At 37.8% G+C, this 15,111-nt stretch overlaps 1 protein-coding gene across 5 annotated transcripts in view; it reads right to left on the bottom strand.

Annotated features, from left to right (window-relative positions):
• rassf5 (Ras association domain family member 5) overlaps nucleotides 1–15,111 on the bottom strand; it is a 42,715-nt gene that overhangs the window by 13,511 nt on the left and 14,093 nt on the right. For 2 of the 5 annotated variants that reach the window (XM_058790951.1, XM_058790952.1), the window contains exon 2: nucleotides 8,971–9,101. The exons of 1 other annotated variant lie outside the window; for it this stretch is intronic. In XM_058790951.1, the coding sequence (XP_058646934.1) occupies nucleotides 8,971–9,101 (131 nt within the window). Of the gene's footprint in view, nucleotides 1–81; nucleotides 825–3,255; nucleotides 3,395–8,970; nucleotides 9,102–15,111 lie in introns of those variants that run through there. 2 more of the 5 variants (XM_058790954.1, XM_058790953.1) reach the window with 2 other exon arrangements.

Raw genomic sequence — 15,111 nt, 5'->3', positions numbered from 1 at the left:
ACTTCTTCTCATTTTTTGTATAGGCTGCGAATATATACGCTCAATCTTCACAATCCCATCCGTCTTGTGTTCATACACTACCTTAGCTACTTGCTTAGCCTGTGACTGCTGAAAGAAGGAGGTCTTGGCGGTGAAGAAGGTGAAGTCATCGCTCTCCTCATCCTGGCTGCAGTACCCACTGCTCATGCTATTGCTACCGGTCATTTGCAGGGACGGATCCAGTTTGAGGGACTCCCTATGCGGGTCTTCGGGGGACCAAATGCACCATTCCAGGCTCCAGGGTTGGGAAGGGAAGGATGGGCTGGGAGCGGGGGACCACAGGTTCAGGTGAAGGGCCAGAGCTCCACGTGCCGCCGGAAACAAGCGCCCGAAACTTGCAGGATGACGCTCAGCGAGCGTTGCGGCCGGTATCTGATGCTCAGTTCCTGTTTCCACAGGTCACAAACAGGCAGCTGTACAGAAGCAGCTTCTCCCGCTCTATTCAGCCGACAGCGTGGAGCTTTAAACACACGACCACTTGAGATGAGAAAATGAGCCTAGTGTGGAGGAAAGCATGTCAAGCAATACAAATTGCTTGTATTGGCATCCACCAACTGGCATACAGTCACACAGTCTTGCAGTAAAAAGCGCTGAAGGTGTGAGAATGTTGCACGGACATTGTGTTGAATATCCCTTCAGCCGGCTGCGATGGATGCAGAAGTCTCCGGTCCACAGTGAGGCTGCAACGGCTGCTAGAAAGACGCTAGAAAATCAACCTGCCTCTCAGTGACTGAGTGAGCAGAGAACTGACGTACTGCACCTCCCTCCTTCCTTCTTCTCTCACACCAGCGCGCACGCTCTCTCTTTCTCGCTCGCTCGCTCTACCATCTGTGGTTAGGTCTGTTATCTGCCTACAAGCTTACGCAAACACCCTCCTTCTTCCCCCTCCCTCCTCCACTATCGCTCTTCCTGCATGCAACTGCTCTTTGCTCAACTCAAGAGACTTCCCACTGTAGAGAAAGAGAGAGAGAGAAAGACGGAAAGAAATAAAGAAAGATAATAAACCGGAAGAGCGAGAGAAGGAGACAGTGGAAGAAAGGGAGAGCTCTCTGCATGTGGTCTTTTGGAGGCTATTTTACATAGTACCTGATATGCAAAATGACCCTGATGGCAGGCAGCGTGAATCTAGAGTATTGTTAAATGGCACTGTGACATTAATACAGGCTGGACTGCAAAAAGCATTTAAATTTCTTTCAGTCTGTAAAAAGTGAGGGACAACGAATAATGAGCTGGTCATCATCATAAAATAAAGGTGATTGGGGTGGTCTCATTATAATATATATATATATATATATATAATATATATAATAATATATATATATATATATATATATATATATATTATTATATAGTGTATATATATATATATATATATATATATATATATATATATAAATAAATGAATAAACATTGTAATAAATAAATGTTAAATACTGATTTGAGTTGAAATTATTTTATAATGTAATAAATAAAGAGACCGTGGAGTCAAATGAGATGCCAATTAAACATCAATTAAACATTCCAATTCTGAATGCATATAGTTTAAATTATACTGTAGTTTATTTTATAATGTGAGGAAAAAAGAGACTATAAAACAAGACTGTCTGCCAATTAAACAGTTTGTAGAATGATGAATCAACCTAAAATTCCAAATAAATATTCGGTTGGTTGGTTGGATTAAGGAAGGAAGGAATGATTATTTGAAAAAAAATATTTGACTCTAGAATGTTGCACATGGCCAATCAGAATCAAGTCTGTTTTTCTTTCCTGCATTTCACTTCTGCTTTAGCTTGTGTACTGGACCACCATATATAAAATCTCCTACTGTGTAGTGCAAATACGGTTGGCTCTGATGATAAATCAGTTGTGATGTTCCATGTTTTTAAGTCACTTTGGATAAAAGCATCTTTTACATGAATAAATGCAAATGTAAGTATTTCTGAGAGCCTTTAAAAGCCACAGGTAGAGCCCTAACTGATCATCATTACTGTTGCACATTCTATAAATAATTCATCACGCTGTAATATCTCATTGCTTTTTCCCTGCACAAGCCGTCTACCGCTAATAGAAATAGAAAATAGAATCTTTTTGTAGTGCTTTTTACAAAGAACCTTTAATAGATGTCTTCGTGATGGGCAGGAGAAGAATACAATTACACCGAAAACAAAAAGAATGGACACAAATTAAAGCTGAATACACTGACACACAAAACTAGGCTCCAGACCAGCAGAAATCATTAAAAGAGTGTTACAACATTGAATGTACATATGTTCCACTGGAGGTCAAAATCACAGCGACATCTGATCTCTCTTTGCACCCATCAGGGCTTTTGGTCTTAACCTTTGACTCTGACCTTGAGGGAATTAGACACAAAGTCCAGCTGGAGCACCAGTATGTTAAATGTGAGTGTAAGACAAGGAGGATATAAAATCACTGTCATATCCATCGGTCTATCAACTAGGCACGGGTGACTATGGTCAACTAATCGAATAGTCGTTCACCAACCAACCAGGTTGACTAGTTTATTTGTATAGTAGCATCAGCCATTCCGCATTGTAAAAACCATCTCAAGTTTCTTGAATTCATCTTTTGAATATACCTAAATATACCTGGAGTCAGGTGAACCAAAAAGAAGCCTAATTATTCAGGGCTTCCTTAAAGGGATAGTTCACATAAAATAGACTACTCTGTCTGTATTGTTCTAAACCTTTAAAACTGTCTCTTTTTTCATTTCTTTCCTTTTTTTCACAAAATAACATATTTTGAAAAATGTTTCAGTGTTGTTTTTTCCATACAATGAAAGTCCAGTATTGTTCGGACCCCAAAGTTCTTAAAAATACATCAAACTATTATGTTTTTTCACATCCCCACCATCAACTAGATGATAACTTCTAGTTAATTATCTAAATGTATGTGCCTTAAAGGGATAGTTCACCCAAAAATGGACATTTTGTCATTAATTACTCATTTGCTGTTGATGGGAGGGTCAGGGAGCTCTCGGAGTTCATCAAAAATACTTAATTTGTGTTCCGAAGATGAACAAAGGTCTTACATGTTTGGAAAGACATGAGAGTAATTAATGACAGAATTTTCATTTTTGGGTGAACCCTTTAAAGCAACAAAATTCCCTTTCATTCCTTTAGTGACTAAATGCAATGCAATTCCACATAATGTTACTATGGCATTGTGTCAGCTTAAAATGAGATCATTCATCACCTTCTTTTTCATTTGCTGCTTTCCTCAGCTTGGCAGGGAGACGATTCCTCACAAAGGGAGATAAAAGACAAGAAGAAAGAATTTGCCACTATAAACAAGGGGAGGTTGAAAGCCACTTTGGAATCCCCTCGCCAGCTTTATTAGATTCTCATTGAACACTGTACTGGGCCACATTTCTGCCATCATCGTTCACTACAGCAGACACTTTTCATGTCCTGAACTATATATCGAGTCAGTACCCATAAACTCTGATGGCTGATGTGGTGCTTGAGAAGCTATGGACATAAAAATATCATCACTACTAGCTTATGACAAATTACCTGAAGCGGTGGCCTTGGGTTGCATTATCATAATCAATGAGCTGGATCACTGGGAAAGACAGAGGGGCTTGAACATGTTCGATATCCAAACCCCACGGGAAGAAGAAAGGTCCTCTTTTGGCTACTGTCAATACACCCCAATTAATTCTCACTAGAACTCAATCGTTTTGCTCAAAAGAGTTTGCAAGGGGGTTTATGCAATTGCCCAGAAAAACATAATCAATACCGTAGATGGATGGATGGAGTGTGTAAAATCACCCAGATTAAAGGGGTCCGAAATGAAGCATAGTACCTCCTGCTAAAAATGCAAGTTGAAAGTGTCATTTGTCACTGTCAAATACAGGCTCTAAAGTTGTCTCTGTATGAAGTATGGAGCGAAGAGGCCCATTGTGGGTAATCAATGTGCCTCACAATGATAATGTATCTCAAACAATCAGGCATTTTTCTCAACAGGGAAGCAGGAGGTTTTGTATTCTCCCATTTTCGTCCTAAACGCTCCTTCCTGTAATCGCTCTGGTATTGTGCTGGTGACACATTTTGAGAGGAGCAACTGAGGCTTGGACGGATCCTGACACTGGACTCGGATCTTGTTTCACTTTGGTGTTAAGTGCCGTTACGACGCTCCATATGATATGTTTCTGATGCCGCTACAACACCTCTCTCCCTCCCTCTCGTACTTAGTTAAATAATGCAGACGGTCTCTGATTTCCACACTTGGTGATGACAACGTGTGGAAGAGAAACAGTCTTTGCTCTGACAACAATGATATATTTATAACCCATCATCATGCTGTACCTATACACTACTGTACACTACTGTATCTATCATTTTTATGTTTTCAGACCATCTGAGCGCTGAAAGCAGAAGCTGTAAGTTTAGAGCAGGAGGAACACTTCCTGTGAGGGTAGCTAGAGAAATAGATTAAAAAATAATAATAAAAAATAAACTTTTGTTGAAAACCATGTCATTTCCCTGAAGAGTTCCTCTTCCTCTCAACTTCCTGTGGCCAATGCAAATCAAATTCTCACTTATGAATTGAAAGCTTGCCAATTCTTCAGTTATGAAATTTTCCTAGCCCTAGGTAAAATGATAACAATCTAGACTCTATTTTAATTGGTTAATTTAGTTTTTATTTTAGGATACGTCACATTACTAAAGTGAAATCAACCCGGATGCTGTTTCATGTTGACGTTAAACAGCTCATCACCATGAACAGCCTCTCACTTCCTGTGCTCTCCATGCTGTCTTATAGTACCACAGAGCCGGAAGACATTACATAGATTCTGTTTTTGGAATCCTCAGTGCAAAAATGCACTGAGAAAACCCACGCAGATCAGTGTGTAAATGTGCCTTAATACAGCTCTCTCCACAAATTATGAAATCAGCCCACACACATATGCATCCCAGGATCTCTTGCGTGGTTTTCAGGAATCTAAATTAAGCTGCTAAAATCAACACAGCTCAAAATCAAACTGAAAGAGAGAAAGATATTGAAAAAGACAGGAGGAATTAAGTATACCACTCCACTTCATGGCATTGGTTTTTGAGGACATTGGAAATGGCACAAACACACAAACATGCACATTGCAGTGAACTATCACACAAGTTACTCCACAGGAAATGCTACGCTGAGATGACAGACCTGATAAAATACCTGAAAATGGCACATGCAAATAAAAAAATTAACATTTTTGTTTCTACTGAACTGCACATGATATCTCCAGCTGCTGTGGTGGTGGTTTGAGGGGGCCGCAGTGCATGCAACACATAAAAAGTGTGTTTGCTGTGTGTGTGTCTGTGCATGTGTACACACCCGAGGACAGGAAAAGGAAGTGTACAAGAGATGACAACAGCCTATCTGCACTACTATACAAAAGTCAAAGCCGATGAAATACCTCCAGCAGCTGGGGAAACAAACCCTCAGCACTTTCTACAGCACTTTCACAGCCAATAAATGCCAAGAAAAAAAAAACAGTGTCTCTAAACTTGCAAATTTATTCTTGTTTGTGCCTGATGTTGCAGAGACTCACTCAAAGAGACCTTAAGGGGCTTTCAGATCAAATCAGCTGTATTTTACACCAAAACTGAAGGGATAAACAAGACCTCAGGATGGAGCAGTTAATGTTACTGAGAGGTAGTGAGGCTAACAAGACTGAGAGATATTCCACAGCTAACTGTGAGATAGCACTAACGGGGCTAATGTTTTGAGGCCATGGGGACATGAGGGGCCAGCGCACTGTGCCTGCATGATATGAGGATATTAGGGTAATGTGCATGAAGAACATTTTGTATTCTCATGAAACAAAGACAAAGAGAGAGAGATTTAAGGGTTGTGAAATACACTAAATAGGGGAAGTGTGAAGTGAAGTATGACAGGAGTGTGTTTAGAATATTCAAGAGAGTTTTTTTTCAAATTCACTCCACTGATTAATAATATATTCTCCTCTCATAGCTAATACTGTGAATAATAGTTTATATCCAGATGTAAATTACACTCTTTTTCTCTTTTATAGTTCAGCTTAATTCAGTAAGGAGAAAAACAAATCAACACAATTCTAAATATAAAACTTTTAACATTTCATCAAAAAATTAACATTTCAAATTTTCACTGGACCCTGGAAACTACTGCAGTCTGAAAAGCAGGAGAGAAACTTGAGTGTCCGTTTGCTGTCATTCAACCTCACTGATGTCTGAGAAAAAGAATTGAGCTATTAATGTGATGCTATGTGATGTGAGATGTCTTTCCAATAGGTATCAACTTTTCCGTTCTTTGTACACATACATACACTTCAGTTTAAAAGGGTCAGTACCCTTTTTTAAGCAAATTAATAACTTTTATAATAATTTTATCTAGCAAGGGTGCATTAAATTGATTAACAGTGACTGTGAAGACATTTATAATGTTACAAAAGACTTTTGAAATTTCTATTCATCAAAGCATTCTGAAAATAACGTATCGTGGTTTTCACACTGATAATAATCAGAAAACATTCTTAAGCACCAAATCAGCATATAGTAAATTATTTTTGAAGAATCACTGACACTGAAGACTGGATTAATCGCTGCTGAAAATTCAGCTTTACCATCACAAGAATAAATTACATTTTAAAATAGAAAACTGTTGTCTTAAATTGTAATACCATTTCACAATGTTACGTTTTACTGTATTTTTCACCAAATAAATGCAGCCTTGGTAAACATTAGAGACTTCTTTAAACAGTAAACGGGCAGAAAATGGCAATATAACAACAAAAGTGCTTGCCAAGCCCAAGAGTTATCTTAGCAAATGCCCTTGAGATTCACACACACACACACACACACACACACACACACACACACACACCCTCATATCTCTGTGATTCATCTACATAAGGTCAATGGTCCTCCCTCTGGTCCTCTGGTCCCCTGGTGCTGGTGTGACTCTGAAGGAGCTCTGTTTAAATAAATGCTTCTAGCTGCAGAGGTCTGTAAAATCCCTGAAGCCAATGAGGGGGTGTCTAGCTTCTGTTTTGGCTCTAATTGTCTTTATGAGCTATCTGCATTTCCTGTTCATGTCCAAAGCCTGTCTGTTTGCAGAATGGCACGTCTCTGAGCTGTCTAAATGGCAGTAAAAACAACTATAATACAATTTATGCCAGTGTCACAGGCATATGGACCAACGAAGGCTTTTATATGTACAAATGAATTAAGTTACTTGTATGTCTCATCTGTTTTGTTGCAAAAGATACTCATTCAGACTTTGTAATGGAGGCATTCACATGCAAATCACACTGAACCGTTGTGCATAATATATCTGCCCCGTGTGGTGAGGTTTGGAATGACAGACAACTACAAATGGTTATTTTGTACAATGTAACCTTATCTCTTTTTCTATGAAGCTGCATCAAATCAGTGACACAATCTGTAGTTCACACGACAAAAGCCCTGCCCTATGTGAGGAGACGACTAATGTGAATTTCATTTCTGTTGAGAAATAACCATAATGCCCTCTGCTGACAGCTCACCATTCAACAGCTTTCAATCTCACTGACAGCACAGGCCAGCTGGGTTTGCTCTTTTCCTGATTTAGAGGAGATAGGAACAGACAGGAGGGGCCTCATAAATAAGATGGATACACTACAAGGGACGGGAAAGCTTTTTCCAGTAATGACTACTCTGACAATATAAACGCTCTGAGAGAAATAGGCTATTGGATGTCTGATTGGCCTCTAGGTCATACCGTTTTGACTTTTTGGTAAGGCATCATATGCTTTGAAGAGGATGGGCTCATCTAAAAACTTGGGCAAAAGAAAGTGTATGCCTTTGTGTGCATGTTGCTGAGGACAGTGTGCTCCTGCTGCTCTTCCTCAGTCCCAACTGTGCTGTCACTTCCTGGGTACCTGGGACTAAACTCGCTGCCACTGTAAAACGCAGCCAAGCATCAGAGAGGCAGTAAAGCATGTGCTAATGTGTCCCAGCCAAGCAACCCAGGGAGGATCAGATTCAGCTTCCGCTTCATCCATTGCATATCACTGCATCATTTTATGCTCTCTTTCTAAATTTGGAAAGTACCAAAAAGTATGCCGCATCACAAAATTTTCAATATATTACTACAAGATATAGTCCAATATGTTATGTTTTTTTTTTAAATACATATAGCACTTATAACATAGCATGGCAAAGGAATATGGCAATAACTTAGTACCATGGTATATGTCAAAGTACTGCAATTTTACTGTTTTATGATACCATCAATATGGAAGCCTGTTTTGCTTTATAGCAAACAATAAATAAAGTAATTGTGAGATAAAGTTTAAAATAAGAATTTAAAGGGATAGTATACCCCAAATAAAAAAACAAAACAAAACTCTGTCAATAATTACCCACCCTCATGTCTTTCCGAACCTGCAAGACCTTCGTTCATCTTCGGAACACAAATTAAGATATTTTTGGTGAAATCCCATAGAAAGCAACGGAACTACCACGTTCAAGGCCCAGAAAGGTAGCAGTTTAATTTGTGCACAAAAAGTATTCTTGTAGCTTCATAAAATAAACGTTGAACCACTGATGTCACATGGATTATTGTAACAACGTCCTTCCTACCTCTTTGGGCCTTGAACGTGGTAGTTCCACTGCTGTCTATGCAGGGTTAGAAAGCTGTTGGATTTCATAAAAAATATCTTAATTTGTTTGGAAGCAGTAAAGTTAATTTATTTTGCTTTTCTAATTAGGCATGATAACATACAGTACTATCCGTGACCCAAACAAATAAGGCCTGTGGCCCATTTTAGGTCCACCAGATGGGATGAACAGTCTCTATCGGTTCTGTCTCCTTGTGTTTCTCTATAGTGAGGAGCTCCCTCTTATAGTGTGAATACAGCAATAATGGCTAAGTGAGAGAAGTGAGAGAACTTACCGTCTCCTGAGCATCTTTGGCGCCGGGCCTCTGTGGAGTGGGGGTAGACACATCCTCTGTCGGCTGGTCTAGTTGGTTGCAGTCCAGCTGAACAAGCCCCTGACACTCCAAATGACATGTGTAGCTGCAGTCTGGAGGCCAGAGACAAACAGGACACACACAGTCACTAACAGCCATGAAGCACACAGATAAACAGCACAGTTTAGAGAGCCAATGAGGGCTGCCAACACTCTTCCAGCTCCTTTAAAAGAAAAAGGCTTGAAAGGGTTGGAGGAGGACTGGGTCATGTGTTTTTTTTTACTGTAAATGTCTGTGTCAGCATGAGCGCAGAAGCCTTGGAGAAAATCGACTGGAGCTGGTGATGATAAACTGACAATCTGCATGTTGCGGACATCTGTCTCAGACACATGCGCTCCGCAAACTAGAGACAGCAAAGACGCTTGAGAATGAACAGTGACAGTGTCTCGTTTTCATTAGACAGAATGTCTGGTGTGTCCTCCACATAAATATTAATTATAAGAAGGAATTCAGTCATGTGCTTGGTTAAAACAGTGCCCTATTCATTCACTCTCAACTGACTTGACCCCAAGATAGATGTTTATAAAAATCAGAAGACCTTATTTATTTGACTCAGTGCCAACTAGCAGCTGTAACCTTTATTACATTGACTTCAATTGTGCTTTTTGACATAGTTGTTGTGTGTGGTGCCATCTAGTGGATGTCGCATATAAAATACTGCACCGTTTGCACAGGAGGAGTGACTTAGCAATAATTAGATGAGGGAATCCTTTTCTATTATACTTTATTATTTCTTAAGAGATGCGTTTTAACAAAAAAAAAAAATCAAAAATCAAATAAAAGAATTTAATAATGTAATAATAATAACAATATTTTAAAAAATAATTAAAAATGTATTAAAATAATCAAATAATACAAATACTTAATTTTATTTGAAAAATATATAAATAGAATTAAAATATACTAAAATTTAAATAAAAAGCAACTACTAAATGCATATAACATAAAAAATTATTTTAAAGAAAATATAATATTATATAATACATATTTATATATTACTTACACATTTATATAATATAAAAATATAAAATATTCTCAACAGGGTAACAATCAGGCTTTTCAAGATCAATCGCTAGATGGCGCCACTGTGCCAACAACTTCAAAGGTTAACGGAGGCCAATGAAATAAGGTTATTAAAGGGCTGGAACAGACAGCTGCTGTTTCATTTTTGCCAAGAAACATTTCATTAACACTGTGGTTCATTTTTTCCTCCCATAATTGCCCATCCAGTGAACCTTTTCCACATATTTGCTTTGGAAAGTAGCATATTTTACAAAAAGCTGATGCAAGCTGCTCTAATCATCCTAAAATTCCCATTAGCATCATAAGGGAGATAATAAAATGACCTCAGACCAGCGCAGGGAGTAAATTCAATAGCTCAAAAGCACTCTGAGCCACACAGTAACCAAGGAAACGACACTGCACCACTGGATATTCTCCAGCACAGGCTGACTGTGATTTTACACGACATGGTGTCCTGCAGTGAGGCTGCAGTGTCATATATATTCTATAAATAGTCTGTGGCCAACAACACAAAGTGCTTTAGTGATAATGGCATAGAAATGGCTTGTTGTTTTTGCAAGCACATGATAACAAAATGACTGAGGTATCCGTCTCTACACACAGCGGGAGTGACAGATGTCAACAGTGAATGCTGATTGATTATCAACGGATTGATTATCAGTGCCAAACACATTGCTACTGTCATTGTGGAAGAGCAGGGAGGTGCAGATCATTCTGAGAGAAGATTGCGAATGCTAAGAGCCTCTACATAACACAGATAAGTCACATGGAAAATGGATGTCACTCGATGGTCTGTCGCCACAACACCGGCAACATATAAATCTTCAGGGGAGTGTTGAGCACGACTATGTGAAAGAGTGTCCAAACCAAACAGAATGACTCAGGGTCAGGAAATGCATTATGGGAGGAGGTGAGGCTTCCGTCCGGTTCTGACTCTCACCTTCAACCTCAGCCTGATATCAACAGTGTGCTTTAATGCAACACCCTGATAACTTTACGCAGCAATGACTATTAAATGAAAAACCTGACACGTGCAGTGTGCAGTGCCATGGGTCATCCTGCAAAATGGGTGCCTTCCTTTACGTGTGTAAAAATTACTTCAAGAAATTGACTTTGACCATGTAAAAGTCAATCAGAAAAAATTCTGATTTTTTTTTTACAGACTGATTAAAATATAAAAGCTAGAATGTTTTTTTTTTTTTTTTAGATTTTATTTAACAATGTATTACTAAAAGATTTAATAAATTATTTATTTTAATCCTCTATGGGATATCGTCATTTATAAGTGACGCTAAGAAAATTGCATTTAAAATACAATATTAATGTTCAGCCAACAACATTTTATTTTAGTGTTGTCAAAAGACATCCCATTCAACCAGTCAAATTAAAATATATGTACCATGTGCTTCACATTTTTGGTAACAAAGTAGTAAAGAAGGCTTTAGCACATGTTAAGGCTCCATAGTGAGCTCATTTTAGACTAGAAAATACATATAAATTCAAGTTATAAAAAATGTTATTGTACATCCAAATGTGTTTTCTAAAGTTTTTTGTCATTTTTAATGCACTTTTATAAAAACAATAACTCAGAGACCAAACAATCTGAGCGTTATGCATAACTGACAAAGTCTTATTATGGGATGCATATTTGGTGTAGCTCTATTTACCAGCATTGGCACAATGCATGTGTTTTAGGTTCATTTCTTGTAAGATTTTTAAGTTTAACAAATCTATACTTATTTCAGGAAGTATTGATCATAGTGATAAGAGTGCATCAGGAAATCAGGTTGTAGAAATAAAAGAAGTTGTTGAGGACCAAGGAGGATAGAAGCAATGAGGGTGAGGGTAGTGATGAAGAATAGGTTGTTGTGGAAGTCAGGCATTTGGGTACATTATTGTATGCCAATTTGAAAGATGTGATCCATACAACAACCAGCGGTCAGGAAAGATGCCAATGTCAGTTGGCATTAGGATTCTAACAGGCATGTGTCTACTTACGTGTGGGTTACACTGGAAAAGAAGAGTCTTGTTGACTTTTACTTGTGCTACAATAACTGATTCAAAATTCCAAGATGAAACAATGTTAACATTGTTTAAATGCTTTTGAAACACTAAGACATGGTTTTCAGGCAGTGAAATTGCACCCGAATTTGTGTCAAGTTTTTTCACGTGTGAGTTCCAAATCAAAAAATAGCAGCATGAGAAAAAATTTAATGTTCATAAAATTTTTTAATGTTTTTTGAAACAGTAAGACCTTTTCACTTCTTTTCAGATAGTGAAAAAGCATTTGATTGTGTGTGAAGTTTCAAACAATTTGGCAAAAATAAGTCAGTTATAAATGACGGAACCCTAAAAATAATGTTGAAAATATTTGGAAAATGATTTTACTCCTAAATATATGTAAAATATAAAGTCAATTATTTTTTCCAAGCTGTGAATTCACAATTAGTCCTATAGAAGTATTATTAAAAAGAAGTTGTGCCAAACCTCTCAGTACCACTTTTATGCTTTTAATAAACTTTTATATACATTTAAAAAAAAATGTCATAAGACATTGTCATCTTTTCAAGAAGACAACACTTCAAGGACGAGTTCTTTTTATCACTTGTGAGACAATGTTGTCAACCTTCTTAACATTTGACCGGTAAACAACTGATAATCAAAAAGAAACATCAGCTTTAAATTGTATTTTTAAAGCATCTCGTAGTTTCATAAGATTATGCTCAAGGCTTTTAATGTCAAATTAAACAGGACAACTTTCAACCCCATTAACATTCCTGTTATCCTGAGTGCTGTCATGTATTATTCATAACTAAAAGTATTAGATAGAAGTGTTTCAAATAATACACAGTTTTACTTGAAAATTCACACTATGTATGCATCTGTTGCATAGAATGAACCTAATAAAAATATGGGTCAAGAACTTTAAAGGTGTTGAAGTTCAATCAGCAAGCACTGACAAACTAGAAATCAAAACACTGATTTCAATAGTATCAGTTTATAGTCTATTCCAGCCAAATCTAAATGTCCCAAACAAGATTGGAGGTTTACAACAGCCAAATCTTCTTTGAAACTCTTTAGTTGAGGTAATTAGTGCAACAGGATGCTCCCAGAGCCCACGTCTTTATCCTTCAAACTGTGTGCTCACATATGCTCCCCTCCATCATCGCATGACCTTACTGCAGAGCGGTCTGAACCCCCTAAACCTGATTAATCTGAGGAGAGTGCCGCCAACCGCTAATCACGGACCGTCACCTTCTGGGGTTACAGACAGAAGAACTGTAAAGAGATTTAACATGTCTTTGTACATGCTCTCAGTGTGGAGGATTATACAATATGCATGATTCACCCATAATGGACCAGACGGAATATTACTGGCAGGTACCATCATCTGTCTGGAATGTAAAATCACTCCCAAACAAGACGTCCTCAAAAATCAATTAAACTCAATAAAACATCCACATTTTCAGATTTAGTTCATTCTATTTCTCAAGTAAGTATTATTTAAACCACCATTCATAAGTCTGGAAACACTTACAAAATTCGCCTATAAAAGGTTTTCTTGGTAACGGCTGCTGAAAATGACATACACAAATCACAAATAACATGTAATTTAAAAATATTTATTCTAATTATTTATTCAATTAAATCATGTACGGTATTGATTTTTATTGTATTTTGATTCTTTCATGTTTTAGTGTTTCTACACTTTTTGAATGCAGTTTTATCATTTTCTGCTGTTGTTATGACTTATTTTTTGTTATAGTGTGTTTCCAATTTTGCATCATGACAATATTTAAACAATTTCAATTAAAACATGCTTAAATGGGATCACAAAATATGAACAGTGCAATAATGAATTTTAAAGAAAAAAAAAATCACTAACTAAATAAAAAGAAAATAAAAAACACTAACTAAATACATAAAAATTGAAGATGCGCAAATGGAAAGTGCACTGTTTATAAAAAATGGTAAACTAGCTTTTTTGTACTTGAATCCATGTAACAAGTTTACAACAAGTATAAACATGCCTAGAGTTTGCCTTCTAAAAGCTGAAATCCTGACGTCCAAGGAAAAAAACAAAAACATTCCATGCACAATATATTTGTCAAACACACTCATGTGGAGAAAAATCTAATAAACACTCCATATATTCTTCCAGAGGCACATGAAACCGAGAGTATTTGTTTAGCCGCAAAGCCTTATGAACAGAGTGGCCACACTTGTGTTCTCGAGTAACGCTGGGGTCATTGCTAGAGAAACCCCATGGATAGAGCATTGCAGCATAGTTTACATAACCTGGAAATGCTGCAGTGCTGCTATAAAACAGGAGTGCTGGTGACAGAGGAGGTCAAACTCTTGTCCTTGTCACATTAAACACAATGTTTATTCGGCCATGTGTGGAATTTCCTCAGTACTAGAGGTCAAATACGCATCTCTGGGCCAGTCCTTTAAAACATCACTTCCCTCTAGAACATAGTCACTTCCTCTTGGAGTTAACCACATCTGCTGATCAGTAGAACCATTTTGGTTGTTTAGCTGGAAAAGTGTGCCAAACTCCCCTCCGATAGCTGGAATGTACGGGGGAGTTTATAGAGGGAATGAGAACACTGATGCCTTTTTGCCCCTCACGCGCCTTCTCGCCTCCTACTTCCTTCTGACATTTCTGATCTCCCCTTCTCTTCCATACATCAGCATTTTTCCACCTCAGGAGTCACAGTTCCTTCTCAGAGCCACGGCTCAGCTGTACGCACCCTCCTACAACCTCTTTTACTCTCTGTTTCTCAGATTCTGCATTGGTCAGCACCATTTTCTGTCATTTCTTTCTCTCGGCCAAGTCAGACAACCTGACTTTATAACCTTGCTGTGCATCTTTTCCCATGATTCAAACATGCTCTTCATAACAAAAATGAAGTTTCACTTAGCTCGTTTGGATTTTTGTAGAGGCAAGCAGTGTGGTGGCATACAAAAAAAAAAAGTCATCACTGCACTGCTCTATTCACACACAACATGGCATCATATTCCAACAACCTGGTCCCA

Source organism: Onychostoma macrolepis, chromosome 11 (assembly GCF_012432095.1).
Source record: "Onychostoma macrolepis isolate SWU-2019 chromosome 11, ASM1243209v1, whole genome shotgun sequence".
In the NCBI taxonomy this organism is placed as follows: Eukaryota; Metazoa; Chordata; class Actinopteri; order Cypriniformes; family Cyprinidae; genus Onychostoma; species Onychostoma macrolepis.
Note: the sequence above shows the minus strand (reverse complement) of the source record. Positions and strands in the feature narration are given on the sequence as shown.